Below are 23,380 nucleotides of genomic sequence, written 5' to 3'. Positions count from 1 at the left end.
TTACACAAGTGCCCACGAAAAATGGCACATCACCTTAAATTAAAATCTTAATCTACATGGGGATCGTCTCACAAAAGTAACTAAGAAAACGTCTCACTCTTTAACTGCAAGTCTCAAAATTAGAAACAAGGGTTTCTGGGAGAAACTTCAGCTATCATTACTGTTTCTGTGCATACGAATTCAATATGTCCACATTTAAAAACTCCGACGATCAGCGTGCCAGTGGCCTAGATGATGACCAAGTGGACTTTGAGCTGCTGCTACGCCACCTATCACCAGGCGGGTTGCGATCCTCAGGCCTTGTGCCAATGCCCCAGCGATCAGAATCTGCACGAGGCTGCCTAGTGCCGCCACTGCCCCATCGATCAGTGTCTGAAGGAGGCTTGGTGCCCCCACTGCCCCACCGTTCTGCATCCGCAGGTGGCTGCCTGGTACTCCCACCACTCCACCGTTCGGGATCAGAAGCCTGCCTACTGCTTCCTCCACTCCATCTGTCAGAATCTGGAGAAGCCTGGTCTGAGCCTTCTCTTTCTCGCCGGAACCTTGGCACATATTTTCCAGGGGATGGTGCAGCAGCAGCAGCAGCAGCTGCAGCAGCAGCTGCAGCGGCAGCCCCAGGCTCTGAAAGGGACCCAGCAGGAAATTCAGAAGGCCCATCAGTTGTTCTCCCCAAGAGAGCTTCTCGCCTTAGCTTTTCTTTTTCTTCTAGTTCTCGCTCTCTCTGCCTCTGCTTCTCAGCAATCTCATCTAACTTTGCCTTACGTTCAGCTTCTTCTTTCCTTCGTCTCTCAGCTTCTGCATATTTGAAAATGCCAATGAGATGGTGAAAATAAAAAACTTCAGTATAATTTTTTTTAAAAGATGGTTTAAAACAATGTTGGTAATAAGTTGGTATGGATTCAGGGTGTAATGAAAGAAAAGGAAAGATATAGTTCACAGGCACAACAGTAACTTGGAAGCTAAGTTGCATAAAAATTGAAGGATTTCACATATAAAGAGGAGAAACTAACTAAAAAAACACTAATCAATTTCAGAAAAAAACAGTTCAACAAGCTGAATTAAGAAAAAGATTAAGAAATCATTTAGGCTTGAGGATAATAATATTTTGCATTATCTATGTTACCTTCACGCTTGTGAGCTTCCTCCTCTTCACGCAACTTTCTCAGTCTTTCTTCTTCAGACCTCACATAAAATATTTTCTTCCTCTTGGCCTCCCTCTCTTGTTTTCGGGCTTGAATGATTTGTTTGATTCTTTCTCCCCTCATTGCTCTCTGCCGGTCAAACTCAGTTTGCCGCCGGCTCACCACTGTTTCCTGGAATATCATCTGTAAAAGAACAACAGAAACCAAATTCATTTTAAGTAATGACCGATAAAATAAATGCAAGGCAAAATTATATACTGACCTTGTTGTCCAGCATTCGAGACAGCCTAATCTTTTCCCTGAGGTCACCATCATGGTGCTGCCTGCTTAGTTCAACCTCTTGCTGCAACATTGAAGACAAATAGCATAATAAATGGAAAAATAATAACAAAACCCATACCATAAACTACAGTCAACAAAAACATAACAATAACCATTTCAGAACAAAGCAATTTAGGAAGCACAGGCTAGACACATATTAAAACATTTACAAGACAGGTAATCGACCACTTCTATCTTTTGGAATATATACACAACAAGCTTATAAAGATACCTGCTGCTCCCGTTCATGAACGGCCTTCTCTTCCACCAACTGTTGCTGGAAAGCAGCCTCAATCAATGGAGCTGCCTCTTCTCTCTTTGCTCTTTCCAAATAATCCATTGTTTTAGCTAGTTTTTGTAATTTCTTCTCCATTTCCTGCCTCTCCCTGAGCTGCTCATTTAAAGCCCTTTCCATTATAGTTTGCTTTGTCACTTTCGCCTGTGTACGCATAAAGTGTTACAATTGGGACAATTACCTAAATTAAATAAAATGAAAATGAAATTAGATTTTGAACTCACTCCTTCTAAAATTGGCTTCTTTCCCCCCTTCCTTTTACTTCGCTTGTCAACATCCTCAAGCAAAGCCTGTGCTTCTTCAAGTTCTCGCTGCTCTATTTCCTGGAGGATCCTTTGGTTCTTCCTTTGCTCAATTTCAGCTGCAAGCCTCTTCTGCTCTGCCTCTTCTCTTTTCTTCTGTTGTTGCAGCCTTCTTGACTCTTCCTCTCGTTCCTTAAAAAAAACATTTTCAATAAGAAGGTTCCAAACCATGATAAATGACCAAGCTATATGCAGGGCAGTTTAAATTTGCATACCATTTCCAAGAGTTGTCGTTCTTGTTCTTCCTTCCTCTTTTCAATAATTGATTTCCGAGCAAGGAGTCTCTTGTGTTCCTTATCCACAATCTCAGCTAATCCAGGTAAAATTTCACCTAGCTTTGAAGAATTCTTTGCTGGAGGATATATCATGGCCCTTGCATTATTTAAGGATTCAGCAAAAATTGTAAGATGATCTCTCAGTCCATCCGATTCAAGACCCTTAAAAAAGAAAATCCAATGAATGAAATCAAACTTCAGCTCACGGAAAAATTATAAAAAACCAAAGACAAGCAGGACAAACAAATTAGAGGTATTAATGCATCGCAGATGGGACAAGCTCTAGTCCCACACAAGTAATGCAGGTCAGAGTGATAAGAACTCATAAAATTTATAAACTAAGATTATATGTGTGCAAGTGTGCATGCCTTGTGTGTGCGCGCGCAAGAGAGAGAGAGGCAATGACACTCTAAAATAAACAAGCTTAAAACATACCACATTAGTGAACAATATGACACTCTTCATATGGTCAACTTTCAAAGATGTGAAATTATGTTTGACAGAATCAACAGAAATCTTCTCAACAACAGAAAAATCAAAGAAGGGGATCATCTGAGACAAACTCTCGATTTTCATCATCTGATACACTTGAGACACCTGGAAAAAGAATGGAAAAGCATAAGTGACCAAAGAAGAAGATAATGGAATACATCAAAGTAAGAACACATAACAAAGGGGGAAATCAGTATACCTGTTGAAGCAACCTCAGGGTAGCAAGCTTTTCAAGGGCAGGAATATATTGAGATAGTTGCACTTCTGGCACAGAGGAAGCTGATGTAAGTTTTCCGCCAAGTTTTGAAATTTTTGTTAGTAATGGCAGAACTTTTGCTGCAAGATCTAGTGGGAGAAACTCATGCTCCAATAGATGGTAAATATCTTTTACTTCCTGTGTCGCACAGCTCAATACACCTTTGGAAACCTAAAATCACATCAAAATCAGAAAGCATTGAGAGAATAAACCTTTCACATTTTCATGGGAAAAAAACATACAGATAATGCATAACTTTGCAAACATCCATACATGTACAAAATTATTATATCCTAATGCAAAAATTCACAACAATTCTTGTTGAAAATAAGGTAATATTGCATTCCATATTTATCAGATTTAAATGATGATGAAAAATCAAACAAGCATGCTTATATGAGACATATGGACATCATTCTTTTCAAAACACAGAGGTTTATTTACAAGAAAATCCTATATACAATGGTGGTGGAGCACACAAAAAAGGAGTAATAAAAAAGACTGGCAATTCAAACTTACCAGTTCTGACAGAAGGAATGACCTTGACAGCTGCAGAAAGAAAATGTGATGAGAATGAGGAGACCATCAACAACAATAATAATGCATATATTATGATAAAAAGATAAAACACAAATTAAGGTGACTGACATCAAATCAAATAGCATAAATCACGTTACCACTTCCCTACTCTCAAGTTTTAGCTCTAGATTGAACCCGATTAGATTGGCCATCCTCAAATTGCGCTCTTTTTCATTTTCAAGTTCCAGATGAGATGCGCCATGTGTGCGGTCATAAGGAGCAACTGCTAGTGCAGCCAACACAACAGATGAGGCTATCAACTGTAAATCCTTCTGGCTTAAGTTTTTATTGAAGCTTTTCTGAAGTGTAAAAAGTTTGAACCATGCATATGCATGATAAAGATGACTTGATGATATCCAGAAAATCTCAGTAAGCTTGGCATAGTACACCACCATCAAAGATGGCTTAGGAGTCTTTTTGACCATGCACATTAATCCATGAATATCTTCTATCGACCGAAAAGCTTCCTAAACATGAGAATTGGAAAAATAAAAGGAAAAAAAAAAAAGAGTAAGCTTTTACCCATAACATTTAAGAATAACCTCTTCATGTGTGACAATATGAACATACAACCACCACATCTACCAAAAAAAATGGAATAATTTGGATACCTGCCAGAGTTCAAGCTCAGTAGCAACTTTCAGTTGCTCAAATCGTGTATCAAGGTACAGCTGCAAGCTCTCTGGGGTGGACAGATCAGGCCGGTCCCTTTGATCCCTATATTTATTGAGGTTTGCTAAATGGTTTCTGATGATCTCACATAGTCGCCTAAATTCTGTTGTCCGCTTGTATTGTTTGCAGAATTGGAAAGCTCGATGCGCTGTCATCTACAACTAACAACTTGAGTGATAAGTTCCCAGAGGCGGAACTATAAAGTTTTTTTTTTTTTTTTGGGGGGGGGGGGGGGGGGGTGTTGTTGGGGGGCAAAAATAAATACTAAAATAAAATCAAATGCAATATTAATAAAAATATAGGACTAAAATAAAAATATAAAATATTAATAGATATAAATTAAATAATATAAAAATATGAATGAAATTTATATAGAAAAGGCTGAAATAAAAAAAATAAAAATATTAGAGGGGCAAATGGTAATTTTATAAAAGAATACACTAAAATTTATAGATGAAATTTTTAAATTTAAAGATTTTAGGGGGGACAAACATTAATTTTTTTTAAAATATCTTTAAAAATTTGAGGGTTAAATTATAATTTTTAAAACTTTTTTTTTTTTCTTTAGAGGGGGGAGGGGGGGGGGGTGGTGCAGTCACTACATGGCTCCGCCTCTGTAAGCTCCTGTTTCTTACTTCATTCGATAGATTGTTTAATTTGTACAGTATGCCATAAGGTAGATAACACCCTAGGCCATGGCACCATGCACACATCATCATTAGGATAGACAGTCAAACCATTCAACTCAATTCAACTAAGCCTTTATTCCAAAAATTTATTAGGGTCAGCTATATAGATTCTCTTTCTCCATTCTAAACGATTTTAGGTTAAATCATCGGAAATGTGTAATACTTCTAAGTCATGTTATACTACTCTCCTCCAAACCATTCAAATAAATAAAAAGGATTTTCAGTTCAAAGCAGAAATTACCGCATATAATGCCTCCAACTTCGAGTTGTTTCGTAATATTTCAAGCACAGTTCTATAGGTCTCCCACAGAAACTTGAACCAAGGGGTAACAAGTTCACGATCAGACCTATCCTTTCCCTTCTCTCCAGTGACATAACTCAGCATCAGGTCTTCTGGTCTCTTATCTGCTTCAAGATCATCAACATCCAGAGCTTCTTCTAGGGCTTGAGCCTGACTACGAGCTTGTTCAGCTTTCTCAGTGGAGAGATGCATGAAATGCTTGATTACCTCCTCCAAGGAATTTACATTTACTTGTTGGCACACTATGCGATACTGTATTAAACCATCCTTTGCAAACCTTCCCCTCCGCATGTCAACACAAAGCTCCACATATTTGAACATGATCTTTTCAAGTGTCTTTTGCCATGCTCGGTACCTCTTTGAGGTGATAAGATCATGCAGTGCTTGCAAAGCATCTTGCTTTTGCCCCACATTTATCAACTCTGCAACCACAAATAGGAGCAAGTGAAGAGTTCAGTTACTGGTCAGGGCTGAAAATTTCGAGGAGTTGGGTTAAATTTCAACTGATGACAATTTGCAAATCACTTAGCATATATCAAGTCCTCTACTGCAACAGTATGTGTTCAACACCCTTTCAAGGAAACAATATTCCATTGTCACATTCAGCAATTCGCATGAATTCCATAATCAAATTAAATCACAACCATCATTGATCTTCAAATCATGATAAGGAAAAAAGAAACAACAAAAGCCACAAGAATTGAAAAATATGCCAACATCAAACTAAGTAGTTTTAAGAAAGCTAAAATGCAATTCTCAGAAAGACAAAGAACATAGAAACTCCCGGAAAAAGAACCAGAACCAGAAGTTAGGACTGACCTTCAGCCCGCTTTAAAGCGTTCTCTGGTTTGGCAAAAGTCGCCATCCTGGAAACAAAATTTGCACCTGCTCATCACATCATATAAATATCAAATTACCATTCATCAGAAACAAACATAAACCAACAAATAATTGATAATCGATAATTAAAACCAACTGAACAAAGATGAACTAAAATTGGAAATAATAAAGCAAATCTACCAATTACGAAACAATAGAATAACGAAAAGCATTAAAAACTCAACACAAAAAAATCCAATTAATTAGAAAAAAAAATTGCAAAAAGAGGGAGACAAATTAAGAAGAAAAAGAGGTATTACTTGATCAGCAGACAACAGAGTGAGCGTAGAAAGCAGAAGGGGGAGTGCCGCTCACTGTGGCGAGAAGAAGAGCGAGAGTAGCAGCAGATTAAGTTAGGGTTGGTTTGATTGCTTCCTTTCCGACTAGGATTCGGCCCATTCTCGAGCGTTTCGGTTTCGGAGGGCCATGTAAATTTTTTTGGGCCTAATACATTTCTTTGAATATGCAATTGATTTTTTTTTAAATTTAATTAAATATATAATTATTTAATATATATATATATATATATAATTTTTAGAGGTGAGAAGTGAGAATACTAGAGGTTGTATTAATAAAAGTTTAGTTTGATTTGATTTATTTTCTAAACGAGTGAAATTTGATTTTATTTTAAAGATAAATTGAGTTTTTTTTTAGGTTTATTTAATTAAAGTGTTGACCTCGAATTTATTAATATTCGGTTCATTAAAATACATAAGTTAACTCATTTATAAACTTGCGAGTTGACTCGTTTAAAGGCTTATGAATATATTTATTATTGACTCATGAGCTGGCTCATTTAAAAACTCGTGAACATACTCGTTTAATAGGTTATTCAACTAATTCGTTAAATAAGCTTATGATTTATTTACAAATTCATATACTAATTATTATATTTTTTTTAATGTTATAAATAAATAAATAAATTTTGTTTATAATTATTTATAGAATAATATATTAATAATTATTATTTGAAATTATTATATAATTAAGTTATATAAAATATAATTATTTATAATTTAAACTTTATTTTATATGAAATTAAGTTATTTTTTATTATGAGGAATAAAATTAAAATGTTTGATGATATTTTTTTTATAATTTTTAATATATATTTAATTATAAAAACATATTTAAATTATTTTATAGGTATATAAAATTTAAATAAAAATATTTAAACATTTATGATTTTTTTAAAGTAATGGGTAGATTGATCATTTGTTTGGGAATATTTTATGATTTTGAAAATAATTTAGAATTTATTAAAATTATTGAGTTAAAAGAGTAATATCAAAATTTAGGGATATTAATAGAATTGTATAGATATTTATAGACAGAAAATGTAAAATAAGGGGAAAAATATAGATTGATTTGAAGATTATTTAAGATATGGATGGAAGAGAGTGTAGTGGTGGAATCAAATTTTAAACAGACTAATCTTCTATCCGTTTGGCTGATCTACCCTTCATATGATTTCAATCTCTGGTAAATCAAAAACCATTTTAAAAGAGGAAAATGGGAAGCCAAGCACCAATCCCACAAACAAAGGAACTCTACAAACAACGTCTTCTTCTCTCTAGACTTCTTTTCAAAACTAATGTTTCTTCTCTTTCTTCATTTTCTTGAGGTTAGTAACGTCCATGGCAACAGCACTTCACATGAGGAAAATGACTGATCAAGAAGAAAATCCTGATACTAGTAGGGCTCTGAGTCTCATTCACTCAGACTCAAACTCCTCCTCCTTCTGTAGCATCACCGTTTCCCAACCCAAGATTAGAATCAAGATTCCAAAACTCTTGGCCAAGGCCATGCAGGAAAAAAGTAATGGTTACAGTGCTAGTGCCAATAAACCTGATCGCACCAAAGCCAAGAAAAACAAGTGGGGGAAGGTTCGCTCCGTCTTCTCTTGCGCCTTTAACAGCAACAAATTACCTAGGACTTACTCTAATGTTCAAAGAAATGTTGATGCTAATGATCATCATCAAGAAGGCGTAGCAGAGGGAAAAATCTTGAGAAGGGTTGAATCTGATGTGATTGGAGATCATCAGCCTGTTGCCGTTCTTTCAGATCAGTCTCCATTATCCAAGTCATATTCAATTAAGAAACTTTTGGAGATTGAAGATGAAGAGCAGAAGCGGCCAAACAAGGAAACGAGAGCAAGCAAGAAGCAGCCAAGAAAAGCAGATAAGTCTCTGAATATCTCACTATCTTTCTCAAGATTGTTTAAAAAGAGTACCAACTGCAATTTCATGAGAGGCAAATTCAACGAAATTGATACCAATAGCGTTGGTGTTGGCAGAATTGCAGATATAGTGATTGAAAGACAGGCAAGTACCCGCAGCCTGTCTAGGCTGCCATCAACCGGAAACACTAGTGATATTGTGAACTTGCCTAGAGTTCCATCGAGAATACTAACCTGTCGCCGGAACTTGAAGATGTCTCAGTCGTTGACGAAGATTAAAAGTACGCGGATTAATGAAGGAAAATCATCAGAAAGGAAAGATAGAGGTGAAGAGGAGCTGTGCAAAAAGAGGATTTTAATGGGAGAGAAGTGCAAGCCACTAAGTTATTCTGGCACCCTTGAGTATGATAAAGATGGGGTTTTGTTACCAGATGTCATTCAACGATAAAGATGGAGTTTGTTTTCATGAGCAAGGGCTCTTGTTTTGCTTTCTTTATTAAGCTTTAATTGATATTTTTTTTTCATGATTTAATATTGTTTGCTACTTGAGTGTTTTGCGAGGTATCATATCACCCATTTAAGTCATCTTTTAAAAGCGTGAAACTTACATATCAAATATATAATTTCCTGCAGAATGTTTGGTGTTAATAGGTGGCCTGCAATAAGCATCAAATGATCAAGTTAATTCATAGCGAAACAATCACCCCATCTTGAAATAAATCAACAAACTTTTATTTTTATTATTATTTTGGTAGAATTAATCAACATACTTTTGGCATTTGCTTGCTTAATTACCCAAAACATTGTTTCTCCTTAGCCATCTAATGCTAGCAATAAATGGTCATGTTGACTCCAAGAACAAAATTTTTAGAACAGGTTATACAATAACAATAAAACATGCGCATAAAACATGTGGCAGAAAAGCAATTCCTTTCTCTGTTTTACATTTTCATTTTCATTTCAATTCTTTGTAGACACCCTAATGCAATACAAGGGACTCACAATTGAGTTTATTTAAAGGCTAAATAAATTATCAATGTAACTGTTTGAAAGAGCTCATCACTCAGTGGGGGAAAAATCAAATAGCTACTGCTAACTACATATTAGTATACAAGAATGAGCATCTCTAATCATTCATGTCCAATCTTACCTTTGATAAGGGACATATGGGCACTACGAACCTAAATTCTATGTTGGTAAATTACAGGTGCAACATATGTACTTAAGTAGAATACAAATTTCATCTCTGTAATTGATCAGGTGTGTGGTTGCTTGTTGTAGATGATGACGTAGTCCTGCCATTCAGCATCCCATTATCCACAGGCGGAGTTGATCCCCATTTTCCCTCTGATTCTGTGGGTTCCATCACTTTGACAGACCCATCTGTCAACCCTATAGCTAATTGGTTGGCCTCTTGGGGATGTGCAGCAACAACAAGAGGGTAAACAGATTGGCTTCTACAAAATAATAAACATGAATGTGAAGTTTAAATGGCAAAATCAAGAAAATCTTGCAAAAATAAAGTACAAAGAAGTGCATATAAATTTGTCAGAGTTTAACGTGGTTCATGAATGACATGAGATTTCTATATTGACCAGCCTATGAAACAGGAGTAGAGTGTAGGTGAAAACTCAGACAAGGCAGACTGAAGACCACATACCTATTCATGATTGCCTGGGACAGATACGCTGATGAAGCAATGCGGCACCTCAATCTCAAGCTATCAGCATCAAATACCCCAATGTTACCATCACAAAATGTAGCATAAATTAACTGGCTGTTGCAAGAGTATGCCGCATAAGATAGGGGAGCAGACAATGCATCTTGTGGTACCCACTGAAAAAGAATGGGACAGGAACATCATAACCAAATCCTCTAAATGCAACTGCATGTCAAATATTTACATCAACCTCCTACCTGTCGGACACGTTCCATCTTGGAGGCATCATATATTGCTAACTGGGTCTCATGAACCACCAGTAAGTGGGTCTGATCAGAGTGGAACTGTACCCGGGTGTCGCCATTAGGAGCCTTTCCTGCTGGAATTTGAATTGTAACTAACTTCCTTTTCTCCCATGTGTCAATACTCCAGATGCAAAGCTGCAGAAAATAGTTACCATGTTAACTAATACTATTCACTTTGCTGTAGATAGGGAAATTCGATTGCCAAGAGTAACACTTAATTGAAATCATGTTATAATGTTGCATCATGCTATGATTCTTAAACCCCAGGACATGACTCAGCAATTTACAACCAACCCCCTGCTTCCCTCTCTCGCAAACCTCTTCCCTCTATCACATCAACCTGCTCATTATCAATGAACAGGGCAAGTGGATACCAAAATGGGGGGAAAAAACCTAACAAAGACAGCTACAAGTTGGACAAGAAGACAGAGATAACCCCAACAAATGAAAGATGAGGAATCATACAGAAGGCCCTCTCAGATGATAACTAGACCAACTTGTATTTGTGTGCATGCAACCCAACAAATTTTCGTTGGGCATTAATGGAGTCGCTAACTTTTTTAGTCACTAAATGGCCTAAAGTCAAAGAAAAGATAATCAAATACAGGAGAGAAATAAGCAGCAGCATGCCTCCGACTTACTTGAGCATCAGCACCCGAAGAAACCAAGATATTGAGATTAGTGGAAAAAGCTAAACCAGTAATTCTCTTCTGGTGACCCTTCAGTTTTGATTTCACCTAGAAAAACATAGATATCAAGTCAGATTCCACTAAGGGAAAAATCTCTCTTTTCTCTCTCTTCTATCTCTTTTTTTTTTTTGGGTTTTTTTTTTTTTTGGGGGGGGGGGGGGGTGTGGTGGTGGTGGTGAGGGAGGGTTGAATATCTATTTAAGCAATGCATCACCTCATCCACTCGAACGTTGTAGATATGAATAGTTGAATCCTCCATTCCAATGGCTATAATGTTATTATCCTGAGGATGGAATGCTAGGAAGGTTGAAGCAGGAGGAGGAGACATGAATGTTGTCATTACCTGCCGACCAAGCATTCACTGTGAACAAAAAATGGTGATGATATTTAGAACCAATGAATGAGTATATATACCTTGAATGTCATCATATTAAACAGTGAAACTTTTCCTCCAGCTGCTGACATTACATATGAGTCATTCTTTGAAAGTGCTATGCACGGGACTGCTTCTTCAAGGTTAACACCTGAGACATCATTAGCCATAAGAAGACCACTGTTTGGTTGCCAATGCTGTGGAACAACACTGGCAGTGGCCTTTAAACATGGAAAAATTCAAAAATCCATTCAACAATGTAAGAAAATAAAATAAAACAAACAAGATAGAGAAGCAATTGAAATAAATAAAAGGGGAAAAAAGAATGGAAATCATCATGAACTATTATTAACAAGACATTACCTTTCCAGTTACATTCTGTTCGTTGCGTGTCCACTTCCATAGCTTCTGAATACCATTTGACCCAAGTGCCAAAATGCCAGCACCAGAATTTGTATACAGAAGTCGAACGACCTGGATAAAAAATGACCTTATTGTAGCACTATCGGGTAGAAAACCATGTAAAATTAATTAATAAAACATGAAACTTAACAAACCTTGCTGGAAGTATCCGTGCTGTCAGGCAAGGTAACTAATTGACAGTCACCAGGATCCAAAATTTCAGCCAACTGCCATGGCTTTGTTTTATCAATTACATCATCCACAATTCTGGGTTTTTCCATGCTTCTATTCAAGGTATCAACTCCATTCTTGAAAAAGAAAGCCAAAAAAGTCAAATCGATCCTTTGCCAACAAAGCAACAAAACTGCTGTAGTTGGAAAGAAATTACAGAAAACAATTTCCCAAGGCAAAGACAATTGTCGTAAACAGAACACCATAAAAACATGGTTTATTTTCTTGGGAGATAACTTTGTTCGCTCCATATTGAGCAACAAAGTCCACATTGAATGAAATGCAAAGTATTAAATGCATGACTCAACAACATGTAACTATGAAGTGTGTCTGGAAACAAGCACATTTTTAAAATGGAGAAACAGAAGACCCCACTTTTGTCTAACTTGTAGGTGATCTTTCTTAACTAGTACTTAGGTAGTCAAATATGTGCACAACCCTTTTTTTTCTCAAACATGCTTTAACTACAAACCAAGAAGCAGCAAGCCCACAACTGATATTACCTACTTATAAAATTAAATTAATCCAAGAAACTAATAAATGCACATTTTATAATATCCAAAAAATAAAATAAAAGACCAGAGTTAAAAGTGCTTAACAAGCCGTACAAGAATTGGAGAAGGCCTAACCGGAGAGCTCCTTTCCACTTTACAGTTGACTGGACTGACATTTGTAACACCAGAACTGCCAGAAACCTAATCAATGGACAGAGAATTCCCTATAGATATCATCAACTTTTTTCCCAAAAGAATAATCATATAAAATAAAAGAAATCAAGGATGTACAGAGAATTCCCTATAGATATCATCACCTTTTTTCCCAAAAGAATAATCATATAAAATAAAAGAAATCAAGGAAACCTTGATAGCAGCTGATTCAATAGGTGATCTCAAAGCTTCAAAAGCTGGAGTTTCTACTGTTCTTAATGATCTGAGACCAGCAGCATTTGCAAGTATCCTGAATCCATTGTCTGCAGTAGTAACAGCAAGCAGATTTCCTTCCTTGTTGAATCTCAGGCGGGGGAGACTCTGAAGCAATTGATATGATTAGATGCCTTTAAAAGAATGAGTATCACACAACTACAAAATCATCAAATAACTAACCGGTAGTCCACCATCAGCATCTGTACTTGTAAGCACATGGGCATTATCCATATCCCAAAACTTTATCTGACTATCTTCACCTGCAGCCAAAAAGTGGTTTTGTGTGGTGTCAAACTGCACTACACCCGTTGTTGATTTCTTTCTAAATCCAGCATAATGCCTCTTTATTGCTCCTTCACTTTCATTCCATTCAACTAGGAAAGAATCCCCTTCTTTACTTGTTCCACAAGAGAATAGTCTGAAAGAATGGAGTAGAAGTGACAAGCAATTCGTTAAAACAAAATAAAACAATACAATACAATAATTACGAAGTAAAATATCATTTAAGACTTAGTAACAACATGCACGAAACAAGGGGGAAAAAGGATCTGGAAGAAATGAACAAATCAAATTTACAAGTCCAAATGCAATGTTTTTGAACTTCACAAGTCAATTATCTTACCTACTACCATCCGCACTGTAAAGCATTGTAGTGCACCAGTGGCCTGGAGCATCATAGTCGACTCTAGATCCCATATTATCGTATAGCCAGGCCTTTATTTTTCCATCAATAGCAGTTGAGAATATGAACTGCAAGTTCACAACTAGAACAATTAATGCCACTGAAACATCTTCATCGATTTACTTAATTTAACACATAACTGATATTACATCATCAAAACAGACTGGCAGCACCATAATGAATAACATTCTAATGTGTGGTGTTGTTAAAAAAATGTGGTGGCAAGATGAAATGAGCAATTTGAGATGATTGAAAAAAACAAAAACAAACTTCAGTTGCGCTTGGTATAGGAGGAGAGGAAGGGAGAGGAGGAGCGACAGCCGTAAAAAAATTAAAAAAACCTATGATATGGATTGATATATATGATGCGTGCGGCGTCCTCTACTACTAACACGCTACTACTAACGCGCGTAGTGAGTGAGTGTGTGTATGTAGGGGCGTGTGGGCGTGGCATCGCGCATGCGCCATGCCGCCGTGTGGTGTGTGTGTTGTGAGCAAGTTTTACCACATCATGGCGGGTGTGGGTAAAGAAGTTAGTCCATAGGACAGATAGTAGAATAAATAGTGGAACAGAACACAAGATAGATATAGAAAATAATAGAAGATATCATAGAAGGAGACCAATTAGGAAGGAGCAGAATAGGAGGAGGATCAGGGTTGGTACTTGGAATGTTGGATCACTTACAGGAAAATTAATAGAGCTTGTGAATACCTTGTAAAGGAGAAGGGTGAATATTGCTTGCATTCAGGAGACTAAATGGGTAGGAGAGAAAACTAAGGAAGTGGGTAATTCAGAGTACAAACTGTGGTTTACCGGAAAGGAGAGAAACAAGAACGGAGTGGGCATAATCATAGACAGGACATTGAAAGGCGCAGTAATAACTGTGAAAAGAGTAGGAGATAGAATTATACTAGTAAAGTTAGTACTTGAAGGAGAAACAATAAATATAGTTAGTGCTTATGCCCCACAAATAGGACTAGACTGTGAGAGTAAACAAAGGTTTTGGGAAGATATGGATGATTTAATGCAAATCATATTGAATGAAGAGAATGTTTTCATTGGTGGAGATTTGAATGGACATGTAGGAAGTGATAGACAAGGTTACGAGAATGTTCATAGAGGTTTTGGTTTTGGCAGTCGAAATGAGGAGGGAAAAAACATCCTGGATTTTGCTATGGCATACGACCTAATACTAGTAAATACCTACTATATAAAAAGAGAGTCACATTTAGTGACTTTCAAAAGTGGGCAACATAGAAGCCAAATCGACTTCATCTTAACCAGGAAGACAAATAGAGCTCTATGCAAGGATTGCAAGGTCATTCCAGGAGAGGCTTTAACAAGTCAACATCATATGGTGGTTTTGGATGTCAAGTTTAGGAACAATTCAAGTAAGGTCAGAAGAAATAGTGTAGCTCGAATAAAGTGGTGGGAGTTCAAAGGAGTAAAGCAAGTGAAGTTCAAAAATGAGCTTCTCGAGTTCGAAGTATGGAAGCTGGATATGGAGGCCAATGATATGTGGATACAGATGGCATCAAAGATTAGAGAAGTAGCTAGAAAAGTACTTGGAGAGTCTAAAGGACATGGACCACCATCAAAAGAGAGATGGTAGTGGAATGAGGAAGTACAAAAGGCAGTGAAGAGAAAGAGGGAATGGTATAAGAAATTACCTAAATGTGATAATAATGAGGCATATGAACAGTACAAGATAGTAAAGAAAGAGGCAAAAAAGGCAGTTAGTCAAGCAAGAGCACAGGCCTTTGAAAAGTTATATGAGAAACTTGGAACTAAAGAAGGGGAGAAAGATATTTATAGATTAGCAAGGAGGAGAGAAAGGAAATGTCAAGATCTCAATCAAGTTAGGTGCATTAAGGATAAAGAAGGAAAAGTGTTGGTGAAAGATGAGGACATTAAAGAAAGATGGAGAAATTATTTTAATGATCTCTTTAATAATAGTCAAAATGGTAATAGCGTGAATATAGATTATAGAACAATAGAAAAGAATGTGAATTATACTAGAAGGATTAGATCTTTAGAAGTAAAGGAAGCACTTAAGAGAATGAAAGTGGTTAAAGCCTGTGGACCCGATGAAATACCAATTGAAGTGTGGAAATATTTAGGAGATATGGGAGTGGCATGGTTAACTAAATTATTTAATAAGATTCTAAACTCTAAGAAAATGCCTGATGAATGGAGGAAGAGTATTTTAGTACCTATTTTTAAAAATAAGGGAGACATACAGAGTTGCTCAAACTATAGGGGAATTAAACTCATGAGCCATACTATAAAGTTGTGGGAGAGAGTTGTGGAGCATCGACTACGTCATGATACTTCTATCTCTCTCAACCAATTTGGTTTCATGCCCAGTCGTTCAATTATGGAAGCGATCTTTCTCATTAGAAGCTTGATGGAGAAATATGGAGATGTGAAGAAAGATCTACACATGGTTTTTATTGATTTGGAGAAGGCTTATGATAGTGTTCCAAGAGAGGTCTTATGGAATGTGTTAGAACAAAAGAGGGTATCTATTAGGTACATACAAGTATTGAAAGATATGTATGAAGGAGCAACTACTATTGTGTGCACAGTGGGAGGGGACACAAGAGATTTTCCGATCTCAATTGGATTACACCAAGGATCAGCCATAAGCCCTTACCTTTTTACATTAGTTTTAGATGAACTGACGAAACATATACAAGAGAGTATTCCTTGGCGCATGATGTTTGCGGATGATATTGTTCTGATAGATGAGACACGAGGAGTCAATAGAAAGCTAGAACTTTGGAGAAGTACTCAAGAATCAAAGGGTTTTAAGTTAAGTAGAACGAAGACAGAATACATGCATTGCAAGTTCAGTGAAGGCCAAACTGATGATAAAGAAGGAGTTAGTTTGAATGGAGTGGTACTGCCCCAAAGTAATCACTTTAAATATCTAGGCTCAGTCCTTCAAGTAGATGGGGGATGTGAGGAGGATGTTAGTCATAGGATTAAAGCCGGATGGTTGAAGTGGAGACGTGCCACGGGAGTTTTATGTGATCGTAAGATTCCCAATAAATTGAAAGGAAAATTTTACCGTACAGCCATACGACCGGCTATGTTATATGGTAGTGAGTGTTGGGCACTGAAAGAGTCGTATGCATCTAAGATAAGAGTTGCAGAGATGAGAATGTTAAGGTGAATGAGTGGACATACTAGACTAGATAAAGTCCGTAATGAGAGTATTAGAGAAAAGGTAGGAGTGGTGCCAATTGAAGATAAGTTGAGAGAAGGGAGATTGAGGTGGTTTGGTCATGTGAAGCGTAGACATACGGAGGCTCCAGTTAGACAAGTAGAGCACATTAGGTTAGAGGATAGAAAGAAAAAAAGGGGTAGACCTAAATTGACTTGGAGGAGAGTAGTACAACATGACCTAGAAACATTACACATTTCTGAGGATTTAACCCAAAATCGTTCAGAGTGGAGAAAGCGAATCCATATAGCCGACCCCAAATTTTTGGGATAAAGGTTTAATTGAGTTGAGTTGAGTTGAAAAGATACTGAACAAGGCACAATTTCAGAAAACAATCAATTTTTTTCTGGCTGAATAGATTGAGATCATGTAGAATAGAACTTATGCATTTATGAAAATTTCACAAAAAGAAACTTAATCAAAATAGGTATTATGCATTCTTAAATCGTACAAGCCCAGAATAGTATCACTGCTCTTGAGATACTTACCTCCACTACTACTGAACCAAGATATCAGTTACTACTTACTAGTAAATCAACAATTTTCAATTATGTTTACAGAGTTGCTTCCTAGACAGTGAAAAGCGAAAGCATAAAACAAGAACAGATAAGTTCTTTCATTTTGCCTGAGATACCTGAATGTTCTCTTTGCGGTGAGGACATATAGAATAGACCGGAGCCTCATGACCTTCAAAATTAAACAGTTTCTGTCCCCCCAAATCCCACACCTGTCTCACATCTTATATTAGATAATACTGAAACTCTACTTTAATAAATCCTCTCATGAAATTTAATCGCTTACCTTTATTAGCTTATCATCTCCGCAGGTTACCACACACAGTTGTTTGTTTGGATAAGCAAAAGCCAAGTCATTAATGCCTCCAACATGAGCATCAATCTGTTATTTTAAAAAAAAAAAAAAAAAAAATTAGAAAGGCAAGTTAATGCTAAAGTTACAGATTTTGCCTCACAAGACATTCAGTTACTAACTCACCTCTAACTGCTGGTGTAGATCATTTGACCCAGTATAAGCATACAAGTGAATCAAATGCTTATTAAATGCAGCCCCTGTAGCAACAAAAATGATAAGGTACTAAAAGAAAAACTTAAAAGTGTTAAATATTTGTTAAAGAACACCTACCTACAAGATTTCCATCAGGACTCCAAGTAACACGATTCACAGAAATCAGTGCATCTTTGGCAAAGGAAGCCTGCATGAAACTATCAAATATGAGGATTCCAAACAATTATCACTTTGAATTGAAGTCCAGTGACATATGTATCCAATGCAAGAGCTACCACATTAACAGTGCAATGCTCATTCTTTTAGACTTTCTATTCAGCCAAAGCAATTCAACAGAGGATATCAAGAAATGAATAACAGGACAAAGTAAGCCAAAAAAAACAAATAATGGAAACAAATATCATATAACCTGAAATTGCAATGAACAGGCTGTCATTTCCCAAATCTTGAAGGGCTTTGAAACCAACCTCTCCCGTAGCCTAAGTTCCCAGAGTGTAACCTCACCATTAGCAGAACCAACTGCCCAAGTGACACCATTTGTCAGAAATGAAAGTTATAAATAAATAAATAAATAAGATATAGTCCATGTAAAAAGAGAGTCACTATACCAAGAAGCAATGTGCGGTGAGAAGGATGAAAATCCATGCTCGTGACAGCCGAACCTTGATGCAAATTTAAAGCTACTGTCCTAGGCAGGTCATCCAAAGACCAAGAAGCCTGCTGCCGAGATGTTGGATATGTTGCCTGGAAAAAATAAAGTAAGGGAATCTACCCAGCTTTAGAGATGAAACAAAGAAAGCAGACCTAAGAACAGCTCAACTGCATAAGGATAAAATGAAAGATAAAATACAAATGGATTAAAATCAATTTAAATTTACCTCCTCAACAGATTGGACAGGCCGCAGACGTTTCATGAGTTGTTCATCAGGACTTTGATAATCAACCATGCCTAGACCTGTTGGTGGTGTTCTTGGCCGTTTCAAGATGGAAACTGGAAAGGAGCAAAAGTCAATTTCTTTAATACATTATTTGCCATATTAGTAATAATATAAATATATTACAATATCAATAGTTTCAAATTGTTTCAATTTAAAATATTTATCAAAGCAAAACCTTGATTTTGCGGAACAGGTATCGGTGATGCAGTGACAACAGCTGCTTGAACGGGTGAAGAAGCAGAAGCATTTGCCATCCAACCAGCTAATGCACCAGCATTAGCGGCTGCTGCAGCAGCAGGTGGAAAGGGCTACAGACAAAAATTGAAAGAGGAATACTCATTGGATAAATTCCAAAAATATGACCTTAGCCTGCATTAGAAAATTAAGATTTAAGATATCATACACCATGTGCCCCAAGAGCTGTATAAGCTGAAGGCTTTGCCACAGCGGCAACCGGAAGGTTGACAGGTGTAGGAGCAAGAGGACCATTGGGAGGTGTACATGTATGGTCTGTGAATAGAGTCTTAATGTCTGGGTTTGGCCTTGGATTCTTGCATAACTGATGCTGCCAATTTAAACTGCAAAAACCATATAGCCACTTATAATAACAAAAATTAGAAAAGCACAATAATATAAATCATGACAGCAACATGCAGAAAAAATATGCAAGGACAAACATAAGAGATAAATGGTTGTGGTTATTAACATATTTATGAAGGAAAAAAGAAATGAGAGCAGAGGCAATAAGTGGCCAAAAATTATTTTACTGAAACAAAAATGCAAAGCAATAACAATTTCACAAAAAAGAAGAGATGAATGAAGGAATCTTCTCAACATAAACATGTTAAAAGTGCAAAAAATGAACTCAAGCATAGCTAATTTAATAAACTAATTTTTCAAACCAAATGGAAAATAATTCAATAAAAGATATTATGAAATATTCAGATTTCCTCCCAAACAAAATAACTTAAACACAATGTATATAATTTTTGGCTTTATTTCAAAAACAGAGTGAATAAAGGGAAACCATTGTGTTTTTAGAATTACCTTTGATTAATTAGAGTCCTCAATCTGGATGACTTCAGAGTAGGAAAGGCAAGTTTATCACGGAAAAGAGGATTTGCTTCTATGAGCTTCTTCAGCTCTATCAACATTATGCTACGAGCTGTTTTTGTATCACCATACTTGGACAGCTGTTCATTTTCCCTGTTACAATAACCAGGAGAAGGAATTAAACACCTGTCTAGCACAAAAATATCATTATTGGTTGGATGATAAAATGTGGAAAAAGTGAATTGCTTTGGCAGTTCAGCTTTGGAGAAGTGAACAAATTTTTAACCAACACAAATCAATGAATTAAGCTCACTAAAGTTAACATTTCCATTTCTTCATCCAAATAATGAGATTTAAATATTCAATTTTTTTCCCTATTCTTAGCAACTTCTCAAAAATCCATACTTATGAAATAGTAAAACAAGTTATCATGGTCCACCTAGCTAGATAATGAATATAACTTATCGCGGAAGAGAATTACCTGAAATTGCCAAGAGTTAAAAGCTCTGTGATTTCTTTGTACAGTTCTTCATTAAATGTTGAGAATACTTTTAGATCATTCACCAAAATTTCAACACCCTTCGCTTTGTCTTGCCTGTAATAAGAAACCAGGGATAACAAAATCACATTCTTTCAACTACAAAGAAACTAAATAGAAATAACACTAAAATAAATCCAAGATCAGCATACCGATCAAGAGCTTCAAGATATTTCTGCTTCCTAATTTCAAAGAATATCTTCATGGAGTATCTGTTATCGTCAACCTTAGTAAATCCAGATAAGTATTTTTCAACTTCCTCCCATTCTCCAGCCTGAACTTTCTCCTCAAAGAACTTCATGTTGAAGAAAAATCCTGATTCCTTCTCAAGTCTAGGGAGAAAAAAATATTTAGCAAAAATTTTTCAATATATTTACTTCCTAATTAAATCATGGCAATTAATTTTAACCCAACAGAAGACAAATCGTCCGGTCAAACAACACAATTAAACCATCTGCTTAATTTCAGAGTTTCCTTAGTTCAAAAACTGCCAAGCATCTCTTTTGATACACTTCTCAGATACTTAAATTCTCCTTCTTCCGGCACCATTATGACACGTGTTAATTGGGCTCAATCTTACTTGAAACGAAACTATCTTTATCTTTTGAAACTTACAAACTATTCACTCAAAACAAGAAAAGAGTCCTCAAATTATTTTTGATCTTAGAACAACCAAGAAACACCAATCTAAGACATCTAAGACAGAAAATCATATCATTTTCATTACTTAAACCCCATAGACAAAACCTCAAAACTCAGCTACATCTTAAACAACGCTTAAGTCAGAATACAAACTTTTTTTTTTGTTTGAAGACAGAACACAAAGTTTTGTTCATTCGAGAAAAATAAACAAACTCAATACTTGAGGTCTTGAGCCTTTCAAAGTTTACCTCCTCGCTTAACTCTCTTTTCTTTCCCCTATTTCCTTCTACGAAACAAAGAAACTCGTATCTCAATCAAAAACTTCAAGAAAACACACAGAACCATTGCTCATTTGAACCTAATGCAGCACCTACTTATACATACGCACACACCAACAAATTGACATTAGAGGGGGAGAGAGAGATGGTTTACTTGTGCACGGACTCCTTGAATTTCTCTTCTTCAAGAAACTGAAGTATGAGAAATACCAATTCTCTGCTCAAATACGACATTCTAGAGCTCCCAAATTCCAAAACCAACCGATCCAGAAACCAAACAAGCAACGCCAAAAAAGCAGAGAGCTCTCAATTGAGAAGCCACAGAAACGCCCAGCTCAACAGAGAATACACAAATCGGTCACAAATTAGCAAAGCTGCGTCACAAACCTGAGATCAATTCACCAAATTTTGGAACTTTTCTGGCTCAAAATGAGCTCGAAATCCGAGGAGCTTTAGGGTTTCAAAGGCTGCTATGAAGAGAGAGCATAAAAAAGAGAGAAAAAATGGAAAGGATAGACTTCTCGCTATCTTGGATGCGTTGTACACGGGTCCTTCATCTAACTGACTTATCACTGATAAGCACACTAGATTCTCGATAATTCCATCTACTTATATATGCCGCTTGGCAGCTTATCATTCGTGACGTGATAAGAGCAGTGAAGATGTCGTTGCGGATTCGAAACCTCAAATTCAAATATAGTGAATATTCGCTACACACGTCCAGTCGGTCCCCACCTTCAAATGCTACTGTCGTTTTCGCTGTTTAATATTTCTCTTTTTGTCATCTCCACAATTTCGTGTACAACTAAAATATCGCGAGATATCCTGGATTGTGATAGTGGAAAAGTAACACGCTATAGAAACGCGAGTGGTTTTTGCAAGTAATATTGATATCATTGTATATAAATATAAAATATTTATATTTTAATTTTAAAAAAAAAATTGACTCTAAAAGTGATGATCTTAAACAGCCAATTGAGAACTGCTCATGGTTAACCTATGCTCGAATTTTTTTGGAATTTTATTTATTAAAATTAAATATTAATAAATTATTTAAAATTAGTTTGACAATGAAATATATAAAATAAAATAAAAAATAATTACATAAGACATCTTCTCGGAAGGTGATAATATTGTCAGCACTCAGCACCGTTGCGTCTTTTTCGATTCTTACATTCGTACAATACAATACAATACTGGCAAGAAATTCCAATCTCGCGATATTTGTTTATCCCAGCAAGAACTTTTCGGGAACGCAAAGTGGGGAATTGCTTCGTCAGGGGGACGGGGCGGCGCACTGTGGCATTATCAGACGCCAGTTCCCTTCACGCTCTTGAAAGGGGCGCCTCACTGAAGAAACTAGCGCATAGTGCCGTGCGCGCATTGTGCTTCATTATGACAAAAGAAAAGTTGTACGTTGTTGTGGGGATGGTGGTACGCGATTGCTTGACAACTTCCCACCGAATTCTATGTCGGTATCTTGTTGTCCTGGGCCAACAATTTCGTAACTTGGCAGTCAATGCAGGGTTTGAAAGATAGCTGCTTCTAGTGGCTTTTCCCGTCTCGTACTTTTCTAGACAACTTAATTTAATAAATTATTTTCCATTTTAAAATAATATATTTTAATATAATTTATTATTTTACTTAATTGAGGCTTAAATTCAGTTAATGAAAATTTATTTGTTTGATAAAATGTTTATTTAATTAAACAAAAGAGTTAGCTATAGCCATTAGTAGGTGATTAGTTGTTAAAAATTTTATAATTTAAAATTATAATTATATTATTAAAAATTAAAATTTTGAAATTTTTTAATAGATATTAAAAGGTATACGATAGGAATATTTTAAGATGACAGAAAAGGATAATGCTTTACTGTAATCATTTAAAAAAAAAAAAAACTATAATCATGTTATTATTGTAATGTGAAAAAGGCTAATCACGTGTTAGGATAGTCTAATATGCGCAACTTCAACTTGGAAGGACCACAAATTTGCAAAGCCTATAAGGCTACAACACAAATAAAGTAGCAT

General features: G+C 36.2%; 2 protein-coding genes across 4 annotated transcripts; both read right to left on the bottom strand.

Moving 5' to 3' along the window:
• Window positions 1–6,613, bottom strand: LOC110666135 (eukaryotic translation initiation factor 3 subunit A). 2 transcript variants are annotated; one of them, XM_021826521.2, is made up of 14 exons: window positions 6,464–6,613; window positions 6,144–6,209; window positions 5,265–5,746; window positions 4,274–4,489; window positions 3,761–4,129; window positions 3,603–3,632; window positions 3,027–3,254; window positions 2,771–2,932; window positions 2,276–2,497; window positions 1,983–2,192; window positions 1,696–1,902; window positions 1,405–1,485; window positions 1,124–1,325; window positions 1–795 (listed from the first exon to the last, which is right to left on the bottom strand). In XM_021826521.2, exons 2-14 carry the CDS (start codon window positions 6,187–6,189, stop codon window positions 212–214), a joined length of 3,039 nt encoding a protein of 1,012 aa, XP_021682213.2. In that variant the 5' UTR covers window positions 6,190–6,209; window positions 6,464–6,613; the 3' UTR covers window positions 1–211. The 2 variants fall into 2 exon arrangements, with proteins under 2 accessions (XP_021682213.2, XP_021682215.2); XM_021826523.2 differs by lacking the exons at window positions 3,761–4,129; window positions 4,274–4,489 and having other exon boundaries at window positions 6,464–6,612.
• Window positions 6,614–9,297: 2,684 nt separating this feature from the next.
• On the bottom strand, window positions 9,298–21,876 carry LOC110666136 (topless-related protein 3-like). Of its 2 annotated transcripts, none has more exons than XM_058146879.1 (25): window positions 21,504–21,876; window positions 20,582–20,761; window positions 20,373–20,486; window positions 19,886–20,044; window positions 19,242–19,416; window positions 19,014–19,146; window positions 18,779–18,891; window positions 18,509–18,644; window positions 18,310–18,419; window positions 18,018–18,087; window positions 17,871–17,944; window positions 17,679–17,774; window positions 17,512–17,604; window positions 13,588–13,715; window positions 13,146–13,383; window positions 12,903–13,070; window positions 12,651–12,737; window positions 11,967–12,119; window positions 11,773–11,883; window positions 11,451–11,630; window positions 11,251–11,379; window positions 10,989–11,084; window positions 10,300–10,482; window positions 10,043–10,218; window positions 9,298–9,839 (listed from the first exon to the last, which is right to left on the bottom strand). In XM_058146879.1, exons 1-25 carry the CDS (start codon window positions 21,581–21,583, stop codon window positions 9,623–9,625), a joined length of 3,399 nt encoding a protein of 1,132 aa, XP_058002862.1. In that variant the 5' UTR covers window positions 21,584–21,876; the 3' UTR covers window positions 9,298–9,622. The 2 variants fall into 2 exon arrangements, with proteins under 2 accessions (XP_058002862.1, XP_058002863.1); XM_058146880.1 differs by having other exon boundaries at window positions 12,672–12,737.
• Window positions 21,877–23,380: the final 1,504 nt, after the last annotated feature.

This window comes from Hevea brasiliensis, chromosome 5, assembly GCF_030052815.1.
Source record: "Hevea brasiliensis isolate MT/VB/25A 57/8 chromosome 5, ASM3005281v1, whole genome shotgun sequence".
In the NCBI taxonomy this organism is placed as follows: domain Eukaryota; kingdom Viridiplantae; phylum Streptophyta; class Magnoliopsida; order Malpighiales; family Euphorbiaceae; genus Hevea; species Hevea brasiliensis.
The sequence above is the reverse complement of the archived record's forward strand: the minus strand, read 5'-3'. Positions and strand labels throughout refer to the sequence as shown.